The sequence below is a fragment of the Drosophila erecta genome, unplaced genomic scaffold (assembly GCF_003286155.1).
Source record: "Drosophila erecta strain 14021-0224.00,06,07 unplaced genomic scaffold, DereRS2 tig00000021-arrow-pilon, whole genome shotgun sequence".
Lineage (NCBI taxonomy): Eukaryota > Metazoa > Arthropoda > Insecta > Diptera > Drosophilidae > Drosophila > Drosophila erecta.
This window is the reverse complement of record NW_020825198.1, coordinates 4020152-4047395: the sequence shown is the minus strand read 5'-3', so window position 1 is coordinate 4047395 and position 27244 is coordinate 4020152. Positions and strand designations below refer to the sequence as shown.

General features: G+C 41.9%; 3 protein-coding genes across 3 annotated transcripts in view; 1 reads left to right on the top strand and 2 right to left on the bottom strand.

Moving 5' to 3' along the window:
- The first annotated feature begins 13535 nt into the window (after positions 1–13535).
- Positions 13536–27244, top strand: part of LOC6544301 (homeotic protein female sterile) — a 31274-nt gene continuing 17565 nt past the window's right edge. The window contains exon 1 of the mRNA XM_001971407.3: positions 13536–13868. The gene's annotated coding sequence lies outside the window, so the exon portion shown is untranslated. The remainder of the gene's footprint in view (positions 13869–27244) is intronic.
- LOC6544305 (ras-related protein Rac2) lies at positions 22330–24911 on the bottom strand. Its single transcript, XM_026976892.1, has one exon. The coding sequence runs from the start codon at positions 24235–24237 to the stop codon at positions 23659–23661; it is 579 nt and encodes a 192-aa protein (XP_026832693.1). The 5' UTR covers positions 24238–24911; the 3' UTR covers positions 22330–23658.
- LOC6544304 lies at positions 26631–27206 on the bottom strand. The gene has a single exon (XM_001971410.3). It carries the CDS (start codon positions 27082–27084, stop codon positions 26665–26667), a length of 420 nt encoding a protein of 139 aa, XP_001971446.3. The 5' UTR covers positions 27085–27206; the 3' UTR covers positions 26631–26664.

Genomic DNA, 27244 nt, shown 5'->3' with positions numbered 1-27244 from the left:
TCGCATTGTTGCCTCATTTGCAGCTCAACACTTTCTGTGTCATCCTGGTGGTGGGCTGCGATGGGTGGTGCCTCCGGTGGCGGCTTAATGGGTGGTTGTGCCCCAGGCAGATAGTCAGATAATTAATGCGTTTCTCAGCTGTTGTTTTTCCACAGCGACTGGACTGCAGTTGGCTCTCGATGAGGTCCAGTTGTAACTATCAAAGCACGGAAGTTTTCAATATGATTTCATAAAATTTGAAAATCTTCGTTGCAAGTCAAATACAAATAATGAATAATAATGAAACTATTTGGAAACTCATTGTAATACGAAATCGCCATAGAGCCTGAATCAGCAAAATTTGTTATTTGTATAGTTTTTGAACTTTATAGTATAAATTTCTTAGTCCCTGACTTCCCCAATTAAGCAAGGTAAGTTCCGCGCAATGCAGAGTTTAAGCGCAGATTTTCCGCATTTGATTACGGCTTTTTCTTTCGACGCGTGCTTGACTAATTAAAACCGCAACCAAAAGCCCACACTTCATGGCCAACGCCGGAATTCAAACCAAATTCTGGAATTGGAGCGGGGTGTGGGCTACTTGGTCAAGAACAAAACTTGCAGAACACTTCTGGCCTAACAAATTGTTTTCGCTGTCGTATTTCAACTGTTTTGGCTTCTAATCCTGTTCCCGTGCTTCCTGGCTAATGTTGTTTTTGTTGCTCCAGCGGTTTGTTGCAGATAAAAATGCCAGGCAATCGCTACGTTAGGCGCACAAAACCAACTAACGGCCACACCAACTGCAACTCAGACAATGGCTTTAATTTAACTGTCGGAAGTGAGGAACAATGCAAAATACGAGTTGAACTTACAAGCAATTTGCCTTATGCACGGCGCCCAGCAAAATGCAGGGAAACGCCCATTTCTCACTCAAGCTGAAGGCGATGTTTGGCACAGAAATACAGGTATGACGCCTTGAAAAATGAAGATACTTTTAGTTGCCATAAGGATTAGATGCCAGGCATCCATCATATGTGTATTCAACAAAGAGTGATTTAGTCACAGTGGAAATTAAAATATAAATGAAATAATATAGGTCGATAAGCTCCGTGACTATAGTTCCTTAGACGCAGTATCTACTGTACGTGCATGCATTCGGCGCACATAAATCTAAGCCAACAAAAACTTGGCTAAATCGCAGCGCCGTTGCACGCACATAAAAAAAAGAAGGAGGCAGAGAAGTTAGCGTTGGCGGATCAGAAGGAGCTGTATCTGCAGTTGTGCTGAGTTGCTTGTTGGCATTTGGCTTGGTGCTTTTTTTCGCCATTCGAGTTTGCCTTTGGTATGTTCATTATTTTTATCTCTTTCGCAATGAATGCAAAACTACCAAACGAAACAAAAACAGAAACAAAACGGCAAACTGTAAGGACGCAGTAGCACGGACTACGGACTGCGGACTACGGACTACAAAGTCCGCACTTTGGAGTACGGACCAAGGATCAGGCACGCAAATATGCAAAACAGTTGGAGGATTCATGGCGCTCAAAATCTAGGCGTAAAGTGTGAATAACGCGTGGAAAATGTGAATGAGCCGAAGGCGCTTTTCACTCGCGGCCCAAAGAAAAAGGGGCCGGCAGAGTGGGCAATGCAATCAGCGGAATTGTAATTTGGCCCAAAAGTGGGCAAGTTCCAGCTGCGCAATTTGCGGTTTTTCCACGCTGAAGACAAAGCAGCACTGTAGCCATTGAAATAAAGGGAAACCTGGACGTAAACAACTTCCGCTGGAAAATGGAAAATGCCAAGCGGATCGGTGCGTTCTATCAAGATTACACAAGAAAAGAAGTTATCGAGTTGAGCTCTTAAGCAAACAATAATGAATTTCTTTATTTCTTTATAGTCATTTTCATTACTAGAAAATGGTAATATTTCAATTGATGGAATGTATCTATAACTGATTTAAAAAGGAAGGTTCTATAGAATGTGAATGGTTACATACACGTAAAACAATGAAAAGCGTATATTTGGGTAAACTTTTGATTATAATGTGCTATGAATATTTGTTTGCAGTGCCCGTTTTCCATCATAACAAAGATTTCGCCCATCCTTGATGGCAGCTATGTCATGTTAAATGCGCTGCAAAATTGCATTAACTACGCACGCTTGTCACTTTCTGATAAGGGAATTAAATTTTGCGGTTTTACGCTGGCGGCTGCACACAAACCAAGCCGAAGCCCTTTTGGTGCAGGTCCTTTCCCGCCAATTCCCATGATTTCCCCTCTGGCATTGGCCGTGTTTATGGCCAGCACGTCAGCGGAGCTGTCAACACTGAAAGCGAGACATGGCCATAACCAACGCAGTCATCATCATCATCCCTTCCGTAGCCTGGATTCAATTTACTCGGCTTGGCTGGCTGGAACAAAAAATATGGCGACATACTCCGCGGATGGGGTTCTTAAGGATTCAGCACAAAACACTTTATTTATAAAGATGTGGTAGGTAGTCTCCCTGCCAGCAGAAAACGCATCGAGGCCATCGGCTGGCATTTACAAGGCAATTGTGCAGATAGTCTCATTTCTGATTTCCCGTCCGAACGGCTTTACATAGAAAGACAATTGCGCAAGTTGGTCGACGGATAGTGAGTGGATAATTACCGCGGAACAGGCGCTATAGGAAAACCGCATCGTTCTGAAATAAGTGGGCCATAAAGTGAACTTTTTCCCACACGCCGTGCCGGAAAAGTTCTCCTTGCGCGGAATTAATGTGCATATGGCACGCACAAATGTCAAAGAAAAAAAGGTGGGGGAAATATACAAAAATAGAGATATGCTCGTATACGAAATGGGAATCTATACTTGAGGCATTTAAAAATGCGCGTTGCTGCACTGCGCCACAATTTAATGAGGTTTTGATTAATTCGATTTGATTAATTGCCGCCGCTCATAAATCATTAAATTTAGCATGCGGCATATTATTGGCTCCAATACACGCACACACACACACACACACACACACACTTACATCGAGGATATCAAGGATTTCCCCTGAGCCCGAACCGAAGAAATCCGCTCGGTGGGACACCGCTTGACAAATGGCATTTTGTTGCCTTGGCATGCCGCTGAGCTTGGGCTAAATATTTTCGTAATTACATTTCCACGTCGAGTAATTAATTTTGTCTTGCCCTGGCTGGCTTCCCCTTCAGTTTCCCACCCGGATTTCCCGATTTTCCCCCGCTCATGCCGTTGACATTTGCCATTATAGGTTGCATACTTTTGTGTGCCTTTTTGCTTTCTTCGAGTGTCACAGCGCCTTTCTCTGGGATTAAAAGCAGACCTCGCCCTATTATTACTATTATTATGATGTTTCATTATTTTATGGCCCATCTTGTCACACTTTTCATGCCATTTTCCCGACTTAAATCTGTTTTATTGCCCAGTTCAGGCTTGCCCTTTGGGGACCGCACACGTAGACGGGGTCACATAAAAACTTTTCTGGCTACTTAAGCCGTTGCCAAGCCGAAATTGCGGCCTAAATTATGCAACAAGGTGGCCATAAAAACGTACAACCGTCCGGGGCATGTCAAACGGGGCGTATGTGTAATTAAGCTCGAAACAGTGGATCAGCATTAGAGTTGAACGAGTGGGGGCAAGAAATTTGAGAAAGAGGGCTTAACGCAGAAGAGTCAACTTAGAGGAAAACTAAAAATATGTATTAAAAATAGTTAAGCATAAAAAGAAACTCTACAACAGTAGGAACCCCCTTATTTCGATTCAAAAGGGCCAGGCTTGAACAAATAGCCAATAATTTGTCAGCATGAAAGGGCAAAACATCAGGGGATTACATTTAACCCATTTTACTTTCCTGCGCACCATGGACATGCGACTCCTTTAAACTCCCTTTCGTTCACCTCATATGCGACAAGATAATTTGGTGTTAATGTACTTGGCACTCGGATCCCGTACAGCTGAAGCTGACAACTTGGCCATAATACAGGTGCAACACACACACGCACACACACAGACTGGCTGACATTTTTAAGGTCCAGGCGACACATAATTAACCCAATTAGAATGCGTGTGTGTGTGCGTCAACGCTAAGCTAAATTTATGTGAATTTTTAATTATGCTCGGACAGCAAGAGGTGTCGTTGGCCATCCACAGGCAACCGCAAACCAAACACCAACTAGCAAACAACGAGCGGGCCAGAAGCCACATCATCCAGGAAAAAGCAGGACAAACGACCTGAACCCAACGTTGGTTAAATGAAAAACGTAGTAAACTGTGCGCAAAACACCTGAGGATTCACCATGGCGACCGACAATGAGTGGCCGAGTGGCGTCTGCTGCTCCAGCTCCTCAATCCTCCTGCTGCTGCTCCTGCTGCTGCTCCTGCGGCAGGATCTCATTGCTGTTGTTTCTGTAGTCGAGCAGCTTTGCCATTTCCGGGCGTGCCTTTTGTTGGCCACGTTTACCTTTCGGCCCTTTGTTGCTGTTGCCGCTGCACAGCGCAAAATAAATTGTCTACACATTAAACGAATTTTACATTTTTGAAAAACAGAGCGAATTTCAAATGATAGGAAATTGGAAATCATTGCATATATAATATATGTTTTTCTTTTGCCCTTAGTTATTTGTATCATTTTACGTAGTACACACGAATTTTTGCCAGTGCATGCCAACTGCTACTGGAGCTGCTGTTGGCTGAACTGCATCGTGCCGGGTGACTGTTTGTGTGCAGCAACCGCAACTAGAAAGCACACGCTTGCCATCCGAGTCCCTGCCCCTTGGAAAAATCCTCCCCAAAAGTCAGGGACTGGCAAAAGTTTTAAGCAAATGTTGCCAAAGTGTTTAACATTTTGTACGGTGTCAGTCGCTTCCTGTTTGTGCGAGTGTGCCAGTGTATGTGTGTGTCTGCGTGCCAAGGCACCACGGGGACTTTAGCCCAAGGACCAAGGACCAAGGACCAAAAGTCGGACCAGAAACAGGACTCGGAACAGGCAAATGAACTCCACCTGGAGTCTCGGGCAGCAAACTGGTTAAGCGTGTGGATAAATGTAAATTAAACTGAGCCTAGAACGGGGACACAAAACTCAGAGGAGTTGAAACAGATTGCAGATTGGCAGGCTACGGACAGAAAAGGAGTTGGTTTAATTTCAAGTCTGATTTGCAGCAAATTACCCATACTGTACAATTCGTTGTGGCATTGCAATAATTTGAATTCAAGAAAACACATTTCATTCCTTAATAAGTTATGCAGAAGTTTTGGATCTTTTGGGCTTTTTAAAGATTTTTAGCAGCAAATTTGAGACCACTCTCGGGTCTAAAGAATGTGGTAGTGTGAGCCTGAATAATTGACAACTTCCGTTCAATCTTGTCGCCGAAGCGGCGCCAAGTGTTTTGGGCATATTTCTGGTCATCCGGGTGCTGGATTTTGATTACCAGGTTATGGAATTTCATTAAAAAGTTGCCGGAAGCGGAAGGTGGGAGGCAGAATTCAGCTTTAAGCTGGATACTTGGAGCTTGCGTGCGCTGGGAGAATGAATAGCAGACTAGTCCAAATAAAATTTTATGGGGACAAAAGCCAGAGCATTAATTTCTATCAGGGAAGTCAAAAAGGTTGAGTCTCTGCTGCCCGGCAAAGGAGACAAAGGCCAAGCCATGAAAGAGGTGTGGGTTGCACTGTTTCCACTCCGTTTTGGTGCTTTTTTTAAGGTTTTTTTTTTTTGGTTCAAGGATAATCATCCAACATCGCGTGCTGTTGAAATTTAAGGAGTGTATGTGATTTTTATCATGCAAACAGCCGGAAAACGCCGGACCTCCCACCGACCGACACCCACAAAACCCCTGTCGCGACCCTCATTCAAAGAAACGTGCTAAATGAGTAAGGTAAATGAAATTACCTGACCGAACACACCTCAAAAACAGCGATGAGGTGGCTGTCCTGCCCGAGTGTCCAGCTGTGTCCTGGATGTCCTGCGTGCGTGTGCCCAGCAGCGGAAATTACAAATTTGTCCGCCGCTAATGGATTTCCATTCCGAATTGCTTTTGGCTCTGCTGCTGCGCTTTAAGGCTGCCAGTTAAATAATTGCAAAAGTTATACATATTTCTTTTTTGGTAAATCTTCGCCCAGGCGAATGCAGCCGCTCCTGTTGCAGCCAACCGAAATTAGCTGCACAATTTATGCGAATTGTGGCGCAGCATTTTTGGCGAAAATTAAATTCTTGCCTGCTGTTGTCAACGCGGCGCGTCGTCATCGTCCTTGCCACAAAACGCTAACGACTACAAAATTGCAAGAAAATTACCCGTTAATGTCCAACATTTATGTCTGCCTCCCAAGACGCTCAACGAGTTGGCTTGGCCTCCTCCAGTTGGTCTAGACTACACTGAAAATCGTATATGAGGGAACAACGAATTTATTGGGTCACCATTTAACCAGAAATTTCTTTGATTTGAGGAAAATTTTCAAGAGCTGTAACTGCAAAACCTTATGAATAGAAAATTCAAATGTGAACTCCCTAATTTTTATGGACCATTTAGTTACGTGAGTTCTTTTTTGGTTTCTTTTTCTTTTTTATCAAGTTCCTAAATAAAAAGCAACATTTCACATGTCTAGATAAGAAATTACGTTATGAAAACTATTTATTAACTTTATTGGAAGGTCATAGGTGCGTACCAAATGGATGTCCTGAAACTTTTTGCTATCTGCAGCTGGAGCAGTTGGCTCTTGGCGGCTTTCAAGTCATGGCCGCGTAATCGAGGCGGAATTTTGGGCGCAAATGCTTTGCGGGCGGAGAGAAAAAATAAAATAACTGGCAAAACTATTATGGCCCTTGTGCTTATTACTCGCTGACATGCAAACACTTGCGCTCTCACTCGCGCCTGCAGGATCCCTATTTTTGCCAGCAGTTAGAGTGCTATCATGTCCTGGTGGGCGGATGGGCGGATGGGTGGCCTGGAGCCCCAAGGACAAGGACAATGTAGGAAATGTAGCGAAAAGTTGGCAACTTCAGCGCCAACTCACGTGTTGAGGGGCGGCCAACTTTAAGCACTGCTGCATTAAATATTCAACGTATTTTGGCATTTAATTTCCAGCACACAATAAATAATAACATGACACATAGCAGCCGCCATTTATAAGCACCAATCGAAGAATATCAGCAGTAGCAGTTGCTGTTGCAACGGCACGAAATAAAAGTAAATAAAATTGCTTTTCAACAAAACTTCCGCTCGCCGAACCTGACACACATGTCGAAGAGTCATTAATAATGAAGGTGGAAGACCTCCTCACTGGAGGGCTGGAGTGGAGTCCTACCTATGGGTATATACGTATATGTACACATGCCAGAATCAAGTGGTCCAAAAGAGCACAATGAATGGCGACGGGCCAAAAGTCAAGCCCGGTATGTCAAACCAAAATTTATGCACCCACACGCCATCGAGAAATGCGGGACCCAAAAGTGTTTTGTAGTTGGACTCAGCCACCCCTGTGGTGCAAGTAGTAACTTCTGCCACTGGATCGAAGTGAGTGAAATTTGTGGTGCTGCCTGCAACTAATTTCAATATCATCAAAAATTAATTCCACTAATTCGATTAGATGAATTTCGTCGTGAAGGGGCGGCAGTCGAGCTGGGGAATTAATTCTTAAGGCACTTTTCGTGCTTTTGGCCAAGGAACTACATCACTTGTATGAGGTGGCAATGGCTTCTTGGGATAGTCAGGGATCTGGTAATATACGATGCTTGGATAATTGTAATCGACGCACTTATGGCCAACTCAAGGGGTATTTTGGCCAATTTTATTCGAAAAAAAACTGCATAAATTCTGAGTGATTCCAATTGTCTCGTTCAGGGTAATAAATCAAATGCATTTGCTCTGGCTTACTTTTAGGTAAATATGCTCAGGCAATTAACTTTTATTTCATCAATGCAAACGGCTTAATTGAGTTTTCTGTTTGAGTTGAGTTCTGTGTACACAATCATGTCGAAGAAAATCCAATTGTTCCTATAATATGTACATGTAACCACAGTGAAGCCACAACAGCATCAATCCCTTAATCGCATTTTTAAAGCTCCGCATTTAATTAGGTCTCAGAATAAACTCGTTTTGGGATGGGGGCCCAGAAATGGCACATTACGCACCACATTTGCGAAACATTTTCAACGCAAATGAAATCTTCAAACAAAGAGTGGCGTGTCCTTGGGGTTTTCCACCGTTTCGCCGCCTTTTTATGCAAGTTTTCTTTTTATTTAATTCCGCTTTATGGCCTCTGCCGCACCCTATTTCATTCGTTCAGCTCGCGTTGTGCAAATAAGAAAATGCTCATGTGTGAAGAGGGAAAACAGCGGTAAGGGTATTTCTCTTCTTTTTTTTTTTTTGAAGAGGGTGCAGGGGGAAGCCAAGCGATTCCAGGATGGAGCGCCAAAAGTCACGAAGTGGGCGCAGGAGGGGCGTGGCTGGGCATGGCTTGGCTTACACTAATTGTCTTTACTGTGCGTGCGTGCGGGGTGGCAGAATATCTGGGGTTTGCATATATTTTACGGTTGTTTAGCTACACGTATCCCGCATACGGCAGTTGGCTTTTATAGCCGTCATTTCCGCCGGATCTCAGCGAACAGTCCGCATTCCCCCTCAGCCGCACAATTTACTTCAAAAATTTGGCGGCTAAATGAAATGCAAATTATTTTTTCCCACCCACTTTCCCCACCCGAAGCACCTGACCAAATATTCAAGACTCGCATATCGTATATTGGTGGCATTATGCTATTTGCTTTATTCTCTTAATGATCAGAAATAAACTTTTAATAAGACTCGTGATTTGCACTTCCGTTTGCGTTGACTCAACACAAAAGTGTTCACTTACACATCAGGCTAATTTTGGATGGCTGGGTGATTTATTAAATATAATTAAAACAAGAAAGGCTGAACTTTGCAAGTATATATTATATGGGTCATGTATAATACCAAAATCGAGTTTTAAAACATTTATTTAGTAGTTTATGAACATCTGCCCATGCTCAAGTTCCCTTTGTTGTGCATATGAGTACAACTGTCGAAAGCAATATGGTTGTGGCACGCACTGTCCCTATGTAGGACATGCCAATCAAAAGTCTCCAACTGTGAGTTGCGCTGCAGGACTCGTCCTGCATAAATGAAGGATCCGAAGTCGGAGTCGAAGTCAAAAGCGGAGTCATTGTCATTGCTCCGTTGGCTGGCTTGTCATTCCCACTTCCATTCCATTCCATTCTTTAACGGACTCCGGCGAATTCCCAATGCCAATTAAATGCGGCTTTCACATTGTCATCCGGCCAAGACTTTCCATATGACAATGCCAACGGCAAGCCGTAATGAGCTGGCCCGCAGGCAAGGACACCTCCCCTTGAGTGCCGAACCAGCAGGCGGTCGCTCGTCGGTCGCATGTCCTGCCAAAGTAAATTAATTGCTGGAGAGACCTTCTTGATCCTGCTCGGAACCTGCTAGCGTTTTGCTACACGTGCAACTTATGTGCAAATTAACATCATCATCAGCAAGGACTGCTCGCTGGCTTGGTGGCTCGTGTCCTCCGCCTTCGCAAAACACTTGCACTCGTCCTGCGTAGATTAATCGGACTGATTAACCACACGCAGCTAGCCAGCAGGAATACTTTGGGGGTTACTGAAACCGGAACGAGAACGGGAAGGGGAACAGGAAGAGGAACAGCGCCCTTTGACCCCTCTCGTTGTCCTGCCTATTCATTATGCAATTATTTCGAATGACTTTCGTTAGTGATATTTCCTTTGGCTTTCGTGCCGTCAGCGAAATGCATTCATCAAGCCAAACGGGAATCCATTTAGGCCAAATGGGGTTAATGCTTAGCCAGCTGAGATGGATGGGTGACGGGATTAATAAATTAGACAGGGAAAAATAACAAGGCTTTGGTAGGAGTACCAACTTGTGAATTAATATAACAAAAAATACGCTATGTGAAGTAAGCATATAAACATATCCGTACTTACTATTGATAAATACATTTTTTGTTGCGAAACATGGCCAATTAAAAGCCAATAAAAAATCAGCGCACTAGCATCTTCAAAAAGATTTAGCATCCACTTAGTCATTCGGAAATTATGATTATAGCGCCGCTGAAGAGGCCATATATAACCGCCAAGTATAATTTACAGCCATAACAATTAAGTCTTAAAAATGGTTCGCATATTTCAGCACACGACATGAAATACAGTTGGGCCAATTTACTACCGAATTTCCATGAGGAATAAAGTTGCAAATACACCGCACTTTCCAAATTCCGGTGAGAATTTCTGGCCCACGGATTGGGCAGAAAGTCACGGCCCACCACGAAATCCCTTTGGGCCAAAAATGGGCAAAGTGGCCAAGGATTTTCTTCGATCATATTTAATTGAGGCAGATAAAAGACAGATTTATTGTACGTGCCCGATTGAAAAGGTCCATTAATAAATTTCTGTACAGGCAATGTCCATTGAACTTAATTGGTCATATCTCTTGCTCGTTAAGGTCGTCAACAATTATCTTACCTTAATTTATCTGATAACAATCTGTTAATAACTGATCATTCCGTTTTATTGCTTGAGGAAGTTTGAGGTTTTTATGGTTTTTATGCTGATCAGCAGCTATGAGGCACAAAATTAAGCCAAAAATAAATAAAACTAAAACAACGAAATAAATTCTTGGGAATGAGCATACAAAGTATTGGCCCGCACGCATGAAAGCAATGACGACTTGGACATTAATACAGTGGGTTTCGTAATTTTAAGGAATTTTGATGATTTGCTTCATCAGATCATAATTATTAAAAAAATACTTAATATGACAGAGAAGTTTTTAAGAGGTCATCTGATGATAAAAAGAGCTCTTACTCTCTAAAAAATCCTGAAATAAATATTATTCAGCTAAGTTTTTAGTCTAGAAACTACCTGCTCAGTACGCAATGTCTGAAGATGTTTTGGCATAGTCAGTCACTTTTTTGCTGCTCGCCTATTTGGCAATGAACCAAAAATACGTTTTGGCCAGCAGACACTACAATAAGGCGAAAAACAACAACTGATTTGTACAGGTGCGAAAAGTCTGTGATCATTCGGAGGTGAGGCGAACTCTGGGATCGCGTCATCTCATCGAGTGCCCTTTGGTGGCGCCTGCTGTGGCCTCTCGAGATTTTCCCCAAAACGAGAGGAAGACGGTCTTATTTACGTCTTGGCCCATTTGATGTTCTACGAAATGGATATAATCCGAACGGGTTAATTTGCTCCCCTTCTTCTAATGCTTCTAATTTTTTTTCTGCTGCTCCACTCGCTTGGTCCGCTTGTTTACTTGCTTGGTAGTTCCTTTGTTGACTTTTGACTATGCCATTTTCTTGGTACACAGTACACTGAGATTGTGAGTACCAAAACTATAATTTTCCAAATATAATACTCACAATATTTTGAAAGGAAAAGGTTAATGAGTAAAGACTTGTCGAATTATTTACAGAATATAATCCTATTCGCTTTTCTTATTTTTACTTTGGTTTTACTTTTGTTTTCCCAGTTTCGCGTTGGGTTTTCCCAATGGCCAAGTTTTCTTTCGTTTTGAGTATAATAAAAATCGAAATAAAAATCAGCGGCGGACGCCTTTTGTTTTTGCAGCATGTAATTGGCCAGGGACGGCAATATAAAAATAATTTCGTCTCAATTTTCTGAAAAGAGGCAAATTTTATACATATTTTTATTCAATTAGAAAATAGGCATAAAATCATTCTTAATTGAGTCACATTTGGTTTTTTATTTAATGAGAAGAAAAATATGTCTTTCTTTTTATCATGATATTAAATTGTGCCATAAATGTAGTAAGCATAATTAAATAATGTGAATATATAGTGCATATATTAATTCATAAATATATTGTTTCACATATGCGATATTTAGAGGTATTAAGTGCGTAATTTTGGCAAAATAGTAATTGGCGTAGATAAAAGGATTGTAATGACTCGGAATTTTTCAATTCTACTATAATTATGTTCAGTTGTGCATATTTTAAATGGTGAATCCTTCAAATGGGGACCTCCCTCTATTAACTTAATTGTTCTAATTATGTCAATATTAAATATTTTCCCAGCAGAATATGTTAGATTTTTTTGAATTCACCAGGGTCTTTTAATTTTCTACTTATTCGCAATTACAAATATTAACTTGATTGAGATTGTTCAACGCACGCACCGTTTGGCCACGCCCACAGTGTGTCAAACACGCTAATTTACTGTTACATTATTTATATACACACACACATACATACATGCATACCCCCTTGCAAACATTGGCACACAATCGCAAACATACAAACCATGGCTATGTAGAAGCGATAAAACTGAAAGGTTGTCACTTTGGCAGCGTTAGGCGGTCGCTCGTGTTGGTTGGGATAGGCAATGGTGTTGGTAATTGGGTAGTAAGGGACGGCCCGGGGGGTGGCGGTGCGGGGAGCGGCGGCGCAGAGGGGAAGGCAAAGAAAAACAACCAAGAACACGGCGAATGGAACTACAGGGCGCATGAGCGATGCGTGTTGGCAACATTTGTTGCCAATGCAACATGTTGACAAGGTGGAATGTGAGTTGAGCAAGGCAGGATTTCAAAAGTCACAAAACGCCCGTTTTTAATAAGTAATTTTACAACAATATAAGTAACTAATATTGTTATTGTTGTATCTTGCTCGATTTATACATTTTTCTGATTTATACCTCATTATTAACCTTACCTTACCTTACCTTACCTTACCTTATTGTAATATTAACTGAATTAGTATAAGAAATCTTAGAAAGCCATAAAAATAGGATTTAACAGCCTAAATTTAAAGTGTTTATAAATCTGAGACAATAATTCTTGTTTTAAAATTGCATACATTTTCAGTTTTAAAATTGAATTTAAAATTTCGCACATATGTACATAGCTTTAAAACTAGTGATTATGTTACAAGAAATGCAATAAAAATGATGGAATGTAATAAAATTAGCTGTTTCAAGAGCTAACTAAATGCCAATTAATTGAATAACAAGATTAGATTTTAATTTCTAAAATATTAATGGCTTCAAGGAGTCACTCCAAATGCGATCCACAAAATTTCCCGCCAATTGCAGGCCAAGCCGAAGTATCTACAAACAAACGGTGGCACACACACTCGCATTCACACACACATACACACACCGACACACTCTCTAACAACAACCCCGAAAAGCCACAAAGCAAACAGAGGGGGTGGGGGTTGTGGGTGGGGTTTTTTATGGAGCAGGGGGCACACATCCATTCGTCTGACGTTTTGGCTCGTAAGGCGTAAAATCTGCAAAGCTCAACACTGAGACCAAAAGCCGGTTTCCCAAACCCCCAAACCCCCGAACCTCCACGCTCCCCGCACCATCCAACCAATATACCCTCCTGCCCACTGTTATTTACATTTTGTTTTGCCGGCTTTTCCACACGAAGCCGAAATCCGACAGATAGCCGAAACAAAACGAGCGGAAAATCCGAAAGATACACGAGCCTTTTGCCAGCGATTCGGGGCTGGCTTCATTTCGATTCCTATCCAACGATTCAGTTGGCAACGGCCCGCACTGTGAAACGGTCATCCATACGCCTTCAGTTCGCCAAGCAAGTTCAAGAATTCAAGAGATCTTTGTCTATGTGTTTTCTGAATATTTTCATAAATATTTGGAATCTTGGGTGCCGCGTGTGTTATTTTGAGTTATCGCGATTGCGGCTAAGTGCAATTAGTGCCACAAATTTAGTGCAATGAATTGGGAAATTTATTTCTCTGGCCAGGCGCATCATTAGCAAATGAATTTACCAAAAAGATATTCTTAGTGAGTGAGCTATCGTGTGTGTACGTTTTTGAATGGTGTTTGAGTTCCAGTTGCGCTAAGGTAATTTCTACCGAATTTCTAAAGTCCCCTAACGTCAGAATCTGAGCATATGTCAAACAAAAAAAAAAGAACAGAAAGAAATAACAGAATGTCGCGCATGTTAATTAAGACCAGGCATAAAAAAGAAATGCCAAATGGTAGTGGGGCCAATGCCAATCCATCCATCACTCAATTGCCAGTTGAGCAACGGATTTTCCCCCATAGAACTCTGTTTTTCTATTATTTTTATAGGCCGCCCGTAAGCCAAATGTGCATTAATTTTAATTTGAAAATGGAGAGAGAGTCGAGTGCACATGTGTTTCATTATTTTCGTATTCTTCCGCCAGGCGATAAATAATCAGCTGGCTGCGAGTGCGATAAATATTTATGCATGCGACTCACTTGTCTAAACAGATGCCGCAGAAATCTCAAACGAAGCGATTCCCCGGCACTTAATAAAATCTGTGGAAAATCAGAAAATCACACTATATCGTACTTTCAATCTGGGACACATCAACTTCGTTTCCGCTTTTTTTGTTTTTTTTTGTATTTTTCGAAAATGTTTGTTTATCTTGATGCAATTTGTGCAGCCACGCCTCTCAATTAAATCGCAGCCCGAAAAGTTATTCCTCTGGGAATGGGTTGGGATCCTTTGTTTTGATGTTATCAGCTGAGACTCTGTCGTTGCTGTTGCTGTTGCATGTTGGCTAACAAAATAATTGACAAAACAAATCATTTACGTGGCGAAAGTTTGTCAGCCATCCCGCATTTCTGCACCCCCTTGAACCACAGTCATCGCTTAAATTGCACACGGCGGCCAGACACGCAACATGTTTGATGACAAAAAAAAAACAAACAAAGCGGAAAAAACACGAAAATTGTGCAACATTCGGGGGCACTGAGAATTTAGCGCTGAAATATAAATAACAGCATAATAACTAGACAGGCCGGCCGGAAAATGGGATTGCGATGGTGCTAAATTAGTTTGGTTGATTTCTGGCTCCATCAAATTAAGTTTAATCCTAGCCCCATTAATTATAACAAAAAATGTAAATAGTAAGGAATTTGTATATGAAAATGTATCTTATTACTGATTTGAAGTGCTTCAATCTGTTTTGAGTCATAATAACCATTGATAATATTAATAACAATAACCAGCTGGTTGAGTAAGTTAAGTGCCATTGAAACACGGCAGTAGGAAGAGGACTATTACACAAATATTATAATAAGCAAGCACAGGGGGTGCGACTATCGCATAGAGAGACAAACAAAGCCAAAAATCGGTAATCAAACCAAAAGCAAACGCAAACCGCAAGTTAAATCATATTATGGCCCGTCAGACCGCAAAAAGGCCCGAATCCTGCGGGAAACGGATTTGGGGTTTTCCGGGGTTAATGTTTGGCTTGTGGCTCACAGTCGATTGCCTGATTTACGGCCACGCCCGCATACGAAATGCTCATTGCAATAGTCAACATGTTAACATGTTGTTAAACACACGGCGGTAAATCGCAATGGTGGGGGCTACCATTTTTACGGCCCGTTTTCGACTAGAAATCCCGAAAATCGCCACATTTATGGCTATTAGATTTTCGGTTATTGCGGCACCAACTGAATAGTGCCTTGATATGGGGGTTCCTGTAGAGTCCTGTAGTTCCTCTCCGCCTGCTGCTGTTCGGTTTATTAAAAACGAATTACTGCCGATCGAACGCCACAGAGTAGGCAATGGTTTTATGGCTATCCAATGGCTGTACGCAGCATAATAAATAGATAGATATGGTAAGATACAGTGCGTTGTCCTTGGCGATTTGCAGGTGACGATAGTTCAAACAAATTGTTGGCCATATATTTTATTGCTGCGATGGATGCTCATTCAAGTACACGCTGAGTTTGTGTATCGGTGATTGGCTTGTGAAAAGCTTTATAGCATTTTAATTGCTTAGACTTGCAATTGCCTAACAGCTCGGTCACATGTGTACAATGCCTGAAAATTATTCATCTCGATCGTGTTTATTTACCTCCGCCTAATTTATGCAAGTAGTTTAGCTCAGCTTCGAATTCCGCGTCCTTGCGCCACCGGAATTGTATTAATATGATAAAACTTTCAACAACTTCGTCGTCGTCACCTAGATTCAAGTTTTCGAAAGAGCTGCGTACAAGTGAATAATATAAACAAAAACGTTCTTATTTTATGGTACAGAAATTGTTATGGCAAGCCAAGAGACTAGTTTTCTAGTTAGAATTGTAACCATATTTCACCTGTTAATTTCTGGCAGCTGACGCATCAAAGGCCGCAGCCGTATTAACTTTTCATCTAAACAGCCAAAAACCACAAAACTATTTAACGCTTTCTGCAGTCAAAATGAAAATCAGTGTTTATTGGGGGGTTTTGTGCGAAATTCCAAGCATATTAAAGCCATCTGCCCGATGGCGATGCAACTGCAACTGCAATTCGCAGGTGTTGAGATGCCTCCTAATTTATGAGCTGTGCATAGTGGGTTAATGTAACAGCAAATGGCCCATTGCGGTTTGAGTTAAACAAGATGGCCCATAACCACTGCCACAAGGTCACCAGACTCGATGTGCAATCGAGTGGGTGGCGGATTCCGGTGGGTTGGATTTACATGCTCCATTTGGCAGCAACGAGGAAGCGGGCTTAAAGTAAAAGAGTTCAATTAGAGCTTAGGCAGCACGAACATGGGAACGAGAAACCACGAGGAATCCCAAATCGGTCGATAATTTCATTGCTCCGGCTTCCCACTTGATTAGCATTCCTTTGTGGCACAGATGTCTCGGGTTATTTATCTTAAATGGCAGGAAAAAAGAAATACATTTCCAGTTTACATTTCCTGTAAAATATTTAAGCGATTTAACTCGTTACATTTCAGGTGGTTTAGCATAAAAAATGTATTGCAATGTACTTGAACTTTTACAAGCTTATAATTGACATTATCTGCAGTAAAATAATTCAACAATTACAAAATTTCGAATTTGCTAGGTCTAAATAAAACGTTTTTTAAGAATTCCAAATGCCTTAAAATATATCAAAACTAGAATACTTTGCTAATTTATTCTTGCGTGCATAAAAAGTTGCCAACTTCAACTTTAGCTATAAAATCTTTAAATTAGCGAACAACCTAAAGAGCTCGTAATGTAATATATATTCAATAAATTAGAATGAATACATATTCATATTAGGCCTGCTTCAACTGTGCAGCTCTGCGAATTCAATGAGCTTGTGATAAACCATTGAAATATTACGCATACGCCAGGGACGCATAAATAAGTAAGCAAAACGAAATATTTTCCGATCTGATTGATGCCTTCCTACCGGAAAATCGTTTTGGCCAATGGCGTGAAATTCACTTTCGTTCGCTGTTGGCTTTTGTTGTTCTGGCCCCTTTTGATTTTGATGCCATGCACATTTGCAGGCCTTTGTTTTTGGGGCTTACGTGTTTGAATTCATGTGCCACGGGATTTTATTGATTCCAGCTTGATTCACTGCCAAGAAACAAAGACAGGGAGTTGTTAAGTGGGCAAAAGCCAAGGCGAAACACAGCGAAATAATTAGCTAGTCAGCTCGTAATGTTGGGCCATAAATCCAGAGTCTGGCATTTCGTGTCAAGGCTCATCGGCAAATCGATTGATAAATTAATCAGAATTAGTCCTTGAACGGCTATACTAAATATTTATAGGATTCGTATAAGCTGCGCCCAGGGATAATCGACAGTGAGTGGAAATTCGTTGGAAATTTTTCCATTTCAATTGTAATTTTAAATGTCTACCCATGGGTGTGAAGGAGAATGGGAGACCTTTAAAGCTTTACTGCACATCGCCTTTATATAGATATATAATTCTACTAGATCCGTATCCTCCGCCCCACAACGAAGCCACTTAAGCCAACTTTGAATGTAGCTGACAAATGAAGACTGACATTTACCAAACAATTGAGCTTCAGCTGGAAAAAGAAAATAAGGAGAGAGCTGACAAAACAGAAAAACCAAATTATTCCGCTTACAACTTGTCGCGACTGTTGAGTTTCTGAAAGCAACTTGTTGTAATAAAGCTTCAGATTTCCGCGCTCTCATTTCTTTTGTTTTTTTTTGGTGACTCTGTGCTGAACGTGAAAGATTTAAAATAAAACCACTTAGTCGCTGAGCTCCATTTGCAACAATTGCTTGAGCCTCGCGAGCCATGATAAAGTGTCCTCAGAGACATCAGTTACCAAAAAAGGGGAGGGAAATCCCCGAATTTGCGCCAAATGCATGAAATTTCGGGGGAAGAAGTATTTGAATTTAACACTTGGCGGTTTTCAGGGCGACAAATATATATGTGTAAGTGTCTTATTAAGACTAATTTGATTAACTCATTTTGTTATTAATTCACTTGTACCTTGAATTGAAACATTTTTGCTCAGTATCCGAAATTTAACTATAAACTCAACCCCTTAAGTAAATTTCCGGCCAAAGTAATTTGGTTTCTTCATACAATGCTAATAATTGCATTACTAAATCTCGGGAACCCCTTGCTCCTAATTTCCTCTTTCCATAAATTCTTAAAGTTTCCGTCATTACTTAAGCCCTTCAAGCAAGTTTTCCCAAGTCCAATGGGATGCGTAAATCCTTCGATGGAATTCACCCATGCCGGGATTCTTATAAAATTTATAAGAATTTCGCTGGCCAGTCGAGCGTATCCGCTTCAATTTAAACAATTAATGTCAATCTGCGCCGAGGGTGAATAATTTTTCTCCGCTCTAGATACGTTCTTGGCGCGGAAAATATATTTAAAAGTAAGTTCATTTGATTTCATTAGATTCGATCCCACAGAGAATTCTATCTATTTACCCAAAAATCATTATATGCGAATGTAAATATTAAGAAGACCATGACGGTGTGTGTTTTGTTTACATATATATTTCTAAAAAGCCAAAAACACAAATGGGGAAAATCTTTGAACTGTGTAGCAGAGGGAGGTGGTCAAAAATAGAGTGTAGCGAAAAATTCAGATACTTTTGAGCACTACCTGGGGCGCAACTAAGTGACAACTATTTCGGGATGCTGGCCTGTGTTTTAGTTGTGTCTTGTGTGCATTATTAACTGAAAGCTGACAGTTGGACATGTGATTGTGTTTAATTGAAAATGAAAAGCCTCACACAGAATCATACTCAAATTCAGTATGAACACACACCTGAAGTCCCACACACGTACGTTTGCTCGATTTGAATGTCAGACTGGCAAGTTTTCAGCTTTTCAGCATCGCTCGTTGTCTGGCGGAAATTTCAACGTGTTCGGGATGTCAACAGTGCCCTTATACTTTCCCCCCGATCATCATTTTCCAACCATGCAAATGTAGAAAATGCAACAAGTTGCCAGCCGGCCAACAAAATGGCGGAAACGTGTTGCTGTCGGCGTCGACTGGAAAATCGGAAAATCAAAGCTCCCCCGCTGCAGCCATGAATTATGGAATGCATATTTAAACGCAACTTTAAACTTTTTTATTGCCCGAGCAGGAGGAGCGTTCCGAGGAGGCATCCTAATTGTGCAAAACTTTCGCACACGCTTCATATCCTGGCAGCCGGTCCACGAACACGTCCCACGTCGCTGTCCATTGACTTTGGCAGCGTACAAGGATGCAGGACACACATTGTGACTTTGTTTTTAATACACTCGACTCGACTCGACTCGACTCCAGCTGCATCGATCGACGGGACAAACAAGGCCCGTCGCCTGTCTGGTCCTGCCGCAGTTCATTACTCCGCAGGACGACAATCCTGGCCCATCTCTTACACAATCAAAAATATTGAGATACTCCATCTTTATTACCGTGCTACCATGGGTCTAAATTGTGTACATTTTAGAACTAAACCCATAACCATAAAAATTTAGTTTAAAAATGTTTCTTTTTCTAATTTTAATGTTGTACATTTTTCTAACTGGTAAAGTAACAAGTGTTGAAATTTTGTTGACTGCATCCTTTCCCGGCACTCTGTTGTCCTGCGACTCCTTGCTTTTTTGTTAGCCGTCGATGCTTTACGTTGCCATGCAGGCCATGACAAAGATTATCAATAACAAGTCCGAGGAAGATGCCCACATGCGTAATCCTTGCAACGGATATTGGCTACGCCACTAGATGGCTGCGCTCCTATCACCGCAAGCCCATCGAATGTCCTGCGTGTCCTGCCTGTTGGCCATCCATATCAATTGCGTCCTCAAGCTTTTGTTTGCTCACAGCAAGTATCGCGTGGTGCTCCGCTTAAATATTCAGGATCTTTATGTGAAATTAAGTACAATTCAGTCTTGGAAAGCAGCATCTCTTAATTTAGGTAAAGGTGAAAACTATTGTTTTTTATTATTTTGATACTCGTATCTGTATTGAAGTCGTTTCTAGTTTCCAGTTTGAGTAAAATCGATTTGTCCTATATTTCTCTGTTTTTCCATGAGCAGCCAAAACCAATATCAGCATCAGCGCACAAATGAAATTTTTTTAGTTGGCAGTTTGGAAAACTCAACATTTCCGCCCATTCTCCGTCCGCCACTCGTATTCACATCATAATTTGCAATGTGTTTTCTGGCAGGAAGTTGCCGCTGAAAATATGCTGAGAAAATTGCTGGGTGGTTTGGGCGGGGATGCGATGAGGTGTTCGAGCTTGTCATATCCTGTTTTCAGAGGTTCAGGTGCAAGCATTCTCCACACCGGAAGTGTGAAATATTTTGACCTGCCCAGCGCCAAGCTCCACTGAATTTACCTTCATCTTATGTGGCATGGAATTTTTGCGCTGGAGCGTATTTTATTGGCATTTTGTACGAAATTTGTGGCCAGCAAGGAATTCTTTCGGAAATTTTCATATTACATTTTTCGGCTTTCCCGAACGGCCACGATTTCCCTGGAAATCCCTCAATTAAGCTGTAAAATCGCCATGAAAAAAAGCCGTCGATTTCACGTTGCTCGCCGTGCGTATAGCGTATAATTGATTTAGCCAAATTGTTAACCGGTTGAAAACGGACAAATTGCGCGAGCCTCTTTTGCAAAAACCTGGACCGAAAATCAGGACCAAATGGAGCTGTAAGTCCGCCGGGGAAGCTTTTAATTTCACGCATGCAGTGCATAAATTTAGCATTTTCCATTTGCATTTACATTTGGCATGGGGCATGATTATGCGACACTTGTCAATGGATTTGCAACGCACAGCAGTTGTCCACTTTGCGGCATTGGCCATTTTGCAGTTTTCCCCCTTCGATTTGGTGGGGGGATAATCAAGGAATAATTCCGTTCACATTCTAAAATGCGAACCTGTGTTTGGGGATTGAAAATTAAAGGGAATTCAAGGGGAAATCCAGCTAATTGTATTATATGCCTTTTATGAGACCATTGCAATTCTGCTTCTGTGCATAGGTGAGAAATCCATTTCGCATTGGGACAAGCACAATCATTTGCATTTTAGGAGAATTTTAGTAAAGTAACTATGCCTTTGTGTATGAAATGTTTATGTGTAAATGAAATTATGAAAATAATTGAAAATTATTTGAGATTTTGTATTGTTCTGAAACAAAGTATCCGCGTGCAAGGCACTAGGGCAATTGTATCTGAACATGCCGCACATTCCACGCCTGTCAACGGCTCCTCACTCAGCGGAGCCAAAAGTGCAAATTCTAGAGGTGCAACGGATCTAGATGCTAGCCAAATGTTGCTGCTAATTAAATTGACTTCGTTGGTCTCTCTATCCTTAAAGGCCTCTCTGTTTTGATTGCTGGCTGGCCGCGGTGTTTGTTCAAAATGTGGGTCAATTATGCGATTCGTCGCGTCACAGACAAAACCATGATGGGTGTGTGTAGGGGGGTGGGGGTGTGGGCGAAAAACATCCATCATAGGCCGTTGAAATGTGCGGGAGGATGGGCGCAATTCGCACAGCAGGTTGTCTTATGTAATTATTTGTCAAATTCTCACTGGGCAGCGGCCACATCCGCTAACGAGCCACATACACACGGTGCCCCACGGCAAAGCCATCAAAACCACCCACCCAAATCACCCACATCACCCAAACCTGCCCTTCATCATATCCGCGGGCAATCAATCAACAGCTGGCTCATTATGACAATCGAAGTATGCCATAGAAATAGAGGGAATTGATCGAAAACATGAATAAATATGATGTAGCCATTGTGACCCTTGTACGTAGGTACATATATGATTGGACTGGAACTGGCAAATTGCTTAGTCAACCGGTGCGGGGATCAGAACTTCCGGCGTGTCCGGCAATCGGAAATAATTATCTAAAATTAGTGACAAATGCGGGTGCAGATAAGATTAAAGTTGCCGGGCGTTTGGAATTTGCCGCCGTCGCCGAAAAGTATGCAGCAGTTCAGGGGTTAAACCCCATTGCATTACCATCTATAAGAAACCTTTGAATATTCCCGCATTAATTCCAAAAAATACATAAATCTGAAATGCACTTTGCGCCCAACATAATTCACTACAAATCCGACTATTTAGCTTTATACAAACGTTTATTTCGGTTGATTAATATTACACTCTTTATTGGTAAATTATGTGTTAATATAAATAAAGTTTTTTTTCTGTATTTCCGCTCTCTTTTGTTAAAAACAAAATGGCAAAGTATATGCATTTTTTTAACATAAATATCAGTGTATAAATTAACAAAGTCGAGGCTAATTGTGCATTTAGTATACATTAAATCAAGTCCAGGCAAATGCATTTAGCGGGAAGACCATTGATCAGACACACATTCACTCGTAACTCTAAATACTTCTATTTTAGATATAAATGAAAGTTTTTGTCGGCTTCTCACATTCCGCAATTGTTCAGATATTGCCCATCGGCGGGGCCTTTCCTGTGGTTTTACCCCCAACCAAGATAACAGCTATCTGGTTCTTGTTATAGTGACTGTGTTTGGGGTGCTAAAGGCCTTAAATCGTCTAGATTTATTTACAATTAATTTTATTTCATTTGTCATACGTTTCTCGGACCGAATTTATTTGGCAAACAATAATGTGCGGCTGTTTATGACATTTTATGATCTTCAACTAGCTTTTTCATCTGCGGCTCTGGTTTTCTACATCAATTAGTATAGTTAAGCTTCTAAGCCCCATACTTGCGAAAATTAAATTTTCTTTATTTTAAAGTACCTCTTCTTTTAATATTGTTTAATCGAATACATTTTTCAAGTGTCAGTTCTTATAGGTCATGAGCTGTACTGTAATCTAAATACTACAAAAAGTTAGTCACTAAAAATGCTACGAAACAATAACTCAGAACAGAAAAATTTCAACATGTAATCTGGGGCAAAGTAGAAATTGTTGTGGCAGTAAGAGAAACCCACTAAAATATATGCTAAGTGTTGAGCAATATTACATCCAATAAGTTCTACGACTTCCTCCACATTTATTTTGCCGTGTACGCACAATATCATACTTGTATGTTCATGTATATCTTTCTATCTGCGATCTGCCCCCCAGAGAACCCCGCCCCCATTCCGTGTGGCCCCCTTGCTGATAGCTGTGGTTGTTGCTGTTGTTTTTGTTGTGGCTGCTGCTCCCCCACATAAAGCTGACAATAAAAACAAAACTACGCTCACTCATTCACACACTCATGCCGTCACACTCGCCAGCCAGAGACGCACTCACACTCGCACTCACACTCGCAGGCACACTCACACTCACACTATCTGCTGTAGTTACAACAAAGATCCAACAAAGCGAATATGAATATTTTGCACACAATTTTGCCCTTTGTTCTCGTTTTTTTTAGAGTTCTTCGCTCTTTTTGTTTTTGTTTTTTTCGGGTGGGTTCAAAGTTCCTAGAGCAGGGCGCACTTGTGTCGCTTGGGCCCGCGAACCACGGGACATAGCACAGATCGTATGGCCTCGTCGAAGACCGTCTTCAGACCCTTTTGGGTGAGGGCCGAGCACTCCAGATACTTGACCGCGGCTATTTCCTTGGCCATCGCCAGTCCCTGCGGATAGGTGATCGGCGTTAGCTTCTTGTCCTTCAGCTTTTCGATGGTCTGCTTATCGTCGCGCAGATCCAGTTTGGTGCCAACCAGGATGATGGGCACACTGGGGCAGTGATGACGCACCTCCGGAAACCACTTGGCACGCACATTCTCAAACGATGCGGGATTGACCAGGGAGAAACAGATGAGGAACACATCCGTTTGCGGATAGGATAGCGGCCGCAGCCGATCGTAGTCCTCCTGACCAGCCGTATCCCAGAGGCCCAAATTGATGGGCTTGGCATCCACCATCACATTCGCCGAGTAGTTGTCGAACACCGTGGGTATGTACTCGCCCGGGAAGGCGTTGGTCGTATAGCTGATCAGCAGGCAGGTCTTACCCACCGCTCCGTCGCCCACAACCACACACTTGATGGCCTGCATGGTGCTGAATGCTCTACTGGCTGCTGGCTGCTGGTTACTGGTTACTGGTTACTGGTGATCGATGAATCCAGCAGCTTGATGGGTTTGCGCTTGGTGCAGAGGGTTTTTCTGGAGCAGCTATCAGCTGGTTCCAGTGGCTCTCAACTGGTTTTCCTTTGGTGGCAGCTGTGTACTTTTATGACTTTGGGGTAATCATTTAATTCGGTAGGTCAGCCTGTTTTTGAATATTTCGTGTATTTTTGTACTCAGCAGTTTTTTGGCAATTTTTAGTTCGACACACCAAGTTCAGTTTGTTTTTCTAATTGTATTGCCTTTGGTTTTCGCGTTGGCGTTTTGCTTTTATTGTTTTTTTTGGCGATTATACAATAATTTGCTCACGCACTAATACAAATGCTGCCCACACACACAAACACGCTCAAGCGCGTAGAGAGAGATGCGAATTTGAAGTGGAGTTTGATTTATCGCGAAAGTTGTTCAATCAATGTTCTTAATTGAAAGCAGAACCGTGACGGCGTTCTTCCTGTTCGTTCGGTATGTTATTTATGAATTAATTCGGCCCGCATATGTGGGAATTCGCTGAGGCAGGAACGGAAAAAACACGCCCAAACGCTGTGAAATCTTCGCGGCGATTGAAGAAATTTTCTGCCTCCGCTGGCAGTTGTTGTTCTTGTTTTTTGACTGTTGGTTCGCTCTCTCAACTTGTTGCTACGGCTGTCTCGCTCGCACGCGTGCGCCAGTGGCTTAAGCGAAGCACTTTGCGCATATGCGCTCTCCGACACAAAGAGCATGAGAGCGCGGCGGCCCCGTCACAGTGCGGTACCGTGAAATTAGTCAGAGTGAGTCATTATCTCGGTGACGTTCGTCGTGGCAATCCATCGCGAGCGGTGGGAGACAGAGATAGAGAGGTAGAAAGAGATAGTGCGCTAGTGAGTATCTTTACTTGACCTTGCTTTGGTCTTTTTTGTAGAGTTTTCTATATTTGTTCGTCGATTTTCCACGAATTTCCCTACCGTTGCTTGTTGTTTTGAGCCAATTTCCACGGGACTAGAGACTATCAGAGATGCGCGGTACCTAATTCAGGTACACATCGTTTGTAGCTTGTCTCGGTACAACTGCAGTGCCACACCAAAAATAAACTTGATGAAATAAACGTTGATATCGCGATATAAATATTAATTGAACAATATTTTTATTGGTGAATCAATTATGTGACCCAGATATGCGTCACAGTCTTTTGATCAAAATACTTGGAATGAAGTGTACATTTTATAATATTTAATGCCCTAGAAATCAGGCGGCCTTATATGTACATATGTCTAAATCTGGAAGTTCATTAAATTCGACTGCATGAGATTGCCCATCTAATTTTTAAACGAATTATTAAATTTTTCATGACTGACTACCAAACGCGTTATTTGCTGCCGTCGACTGTTTTAATGGACCACAAAATTGCGTGTGTCGGCAAAAAACCAAAGCACAAGGAATAACAAACAAATAACATTGGCAAACAGTGCAAAATATCGACAGTAAAAGCCGAAAAGCAAAAACAGAACCCAAACCGAATTCACCGAATCCGCCGAATCCACCGAATCCACCGCATCCGCATTCAGCCAAAAAGTGATAGCCGAAATATTTCGTGTTTGTGTTTTGGCTTCCGCCCATTTCGCCCCAGCAACCAGTCCACATGCCACGCCCATTTTCGCATTGATTTTAAAATGGAAATGTTTAAAGTGCCGCCGGCGAATATTTTCGCATTTAAGTTAATTTCTCGCACTGCTGATGGTGCTGCTGTAATTGGATAATTAAATAGGCGCCACAAAATTTGCTCGCCAGCATCCGAGCAACGAGCATGAATATGAATTTCAATAATATGCATTTTCAAAATGTTTTTAATGGAATTTATTGTAAAAAATCCGCCACAATTAAATCGCCAATGAAGTCCGCTCAAGGGGAATAAATGTTTCTGTTTCAGTTTCTGTTTGTGCGTGGGTGAATCATTCGATTCATTCGATTTCGTATTCGATTTCAAGTGGGCGGAAGGGTGGGTGTTGTTGCGAGGTTATCAGCGGTCAGGGGGTAGAAAGAAAAACAACACTATTTCGAATTAATTTTCAAATTACAGCGTAAATTAATATATTAACCAATCGGTAGCTTTTGGCCAAAACAATGGTGTTAAATTAAGTTGAAAAGCGATAAGCGCAGCAAATAACGCAGTTATCAAATTACCTTTCAGCCAAAGTTATTTACTTCAAACCATAATATTTTGCAAAAACCCAAATGAGGCATAAAGCCCGCAATAAAACGCATTCGATTGAAGTGTACCTATATATTTTCCATTCCCGTCACATTGGTCAAATATGGGGTTATCGTGGTTAAAAAGAGGCGGTCTTATGCCAGTGAAATTGGGGAGTACCCTAGGTGCTTGCCCTACACCTGGTACTTCCAATAACCTGGTGCACGCTTCCTGCTGACTGCACCCATCTTCTGCTGCCGCTTCTTTCTGTGCAACTTGGCATTCGCCTGATGCAGCCTACGATCGCTGGATCGCCGATCGTCGCAGTGCATCCTTCGCACAGCGGTTTGCCGGGCGGACAGGACATCAATGGTTAACCTTAACGCCGAGTCGCTGGACTGTCCGAACCGGGCCATCAGATAGGCCGTTTCCTCGAACAAGGACCTCTCCTGGGCACTAAGTGCGTGCCAAGCGTTGCGGGCTTCTTGCACCAGCGTCATGGCTGGTATATTCCTATCCTCGCACGCCAGGCGGTATTCTCGCAGAAAGTTGTATGGGGCACAGTGGCTGATGAACACTGGCGTTGTGGCGCCACTGCAATAGTCGTAGTCCATCACAATGATGCCAGGAATGGAGGTGAATTTTGGTCGACAGAAGCGAGATGATCAGTGAACTCAATAATTTTGCTGTGCGAGAGTGAACTATGTGCTGAACGTGCATTGTTTTTTGTTATAAAAGCTTCAACTGCTAACACGCCATATATACAAATTTTAT

Excerpts from the sequence above, each read along its gene's own strand:
- LOC6544304 (XM_001971410.3), bottom strand. The coding sequence starts at position 27,084 with ATGGACTACGACTATTGCAGTGGCGCCACAACGCCAGTGTTCATCAGC.
- LOC6544305 (XM_026976892.1), bottom strand. The coding sequence starts at position 24,237 with ATGCAGGCCATCAAGTGTGTGGTTGTGGGCGACGGAGCGGTGGGTAAG.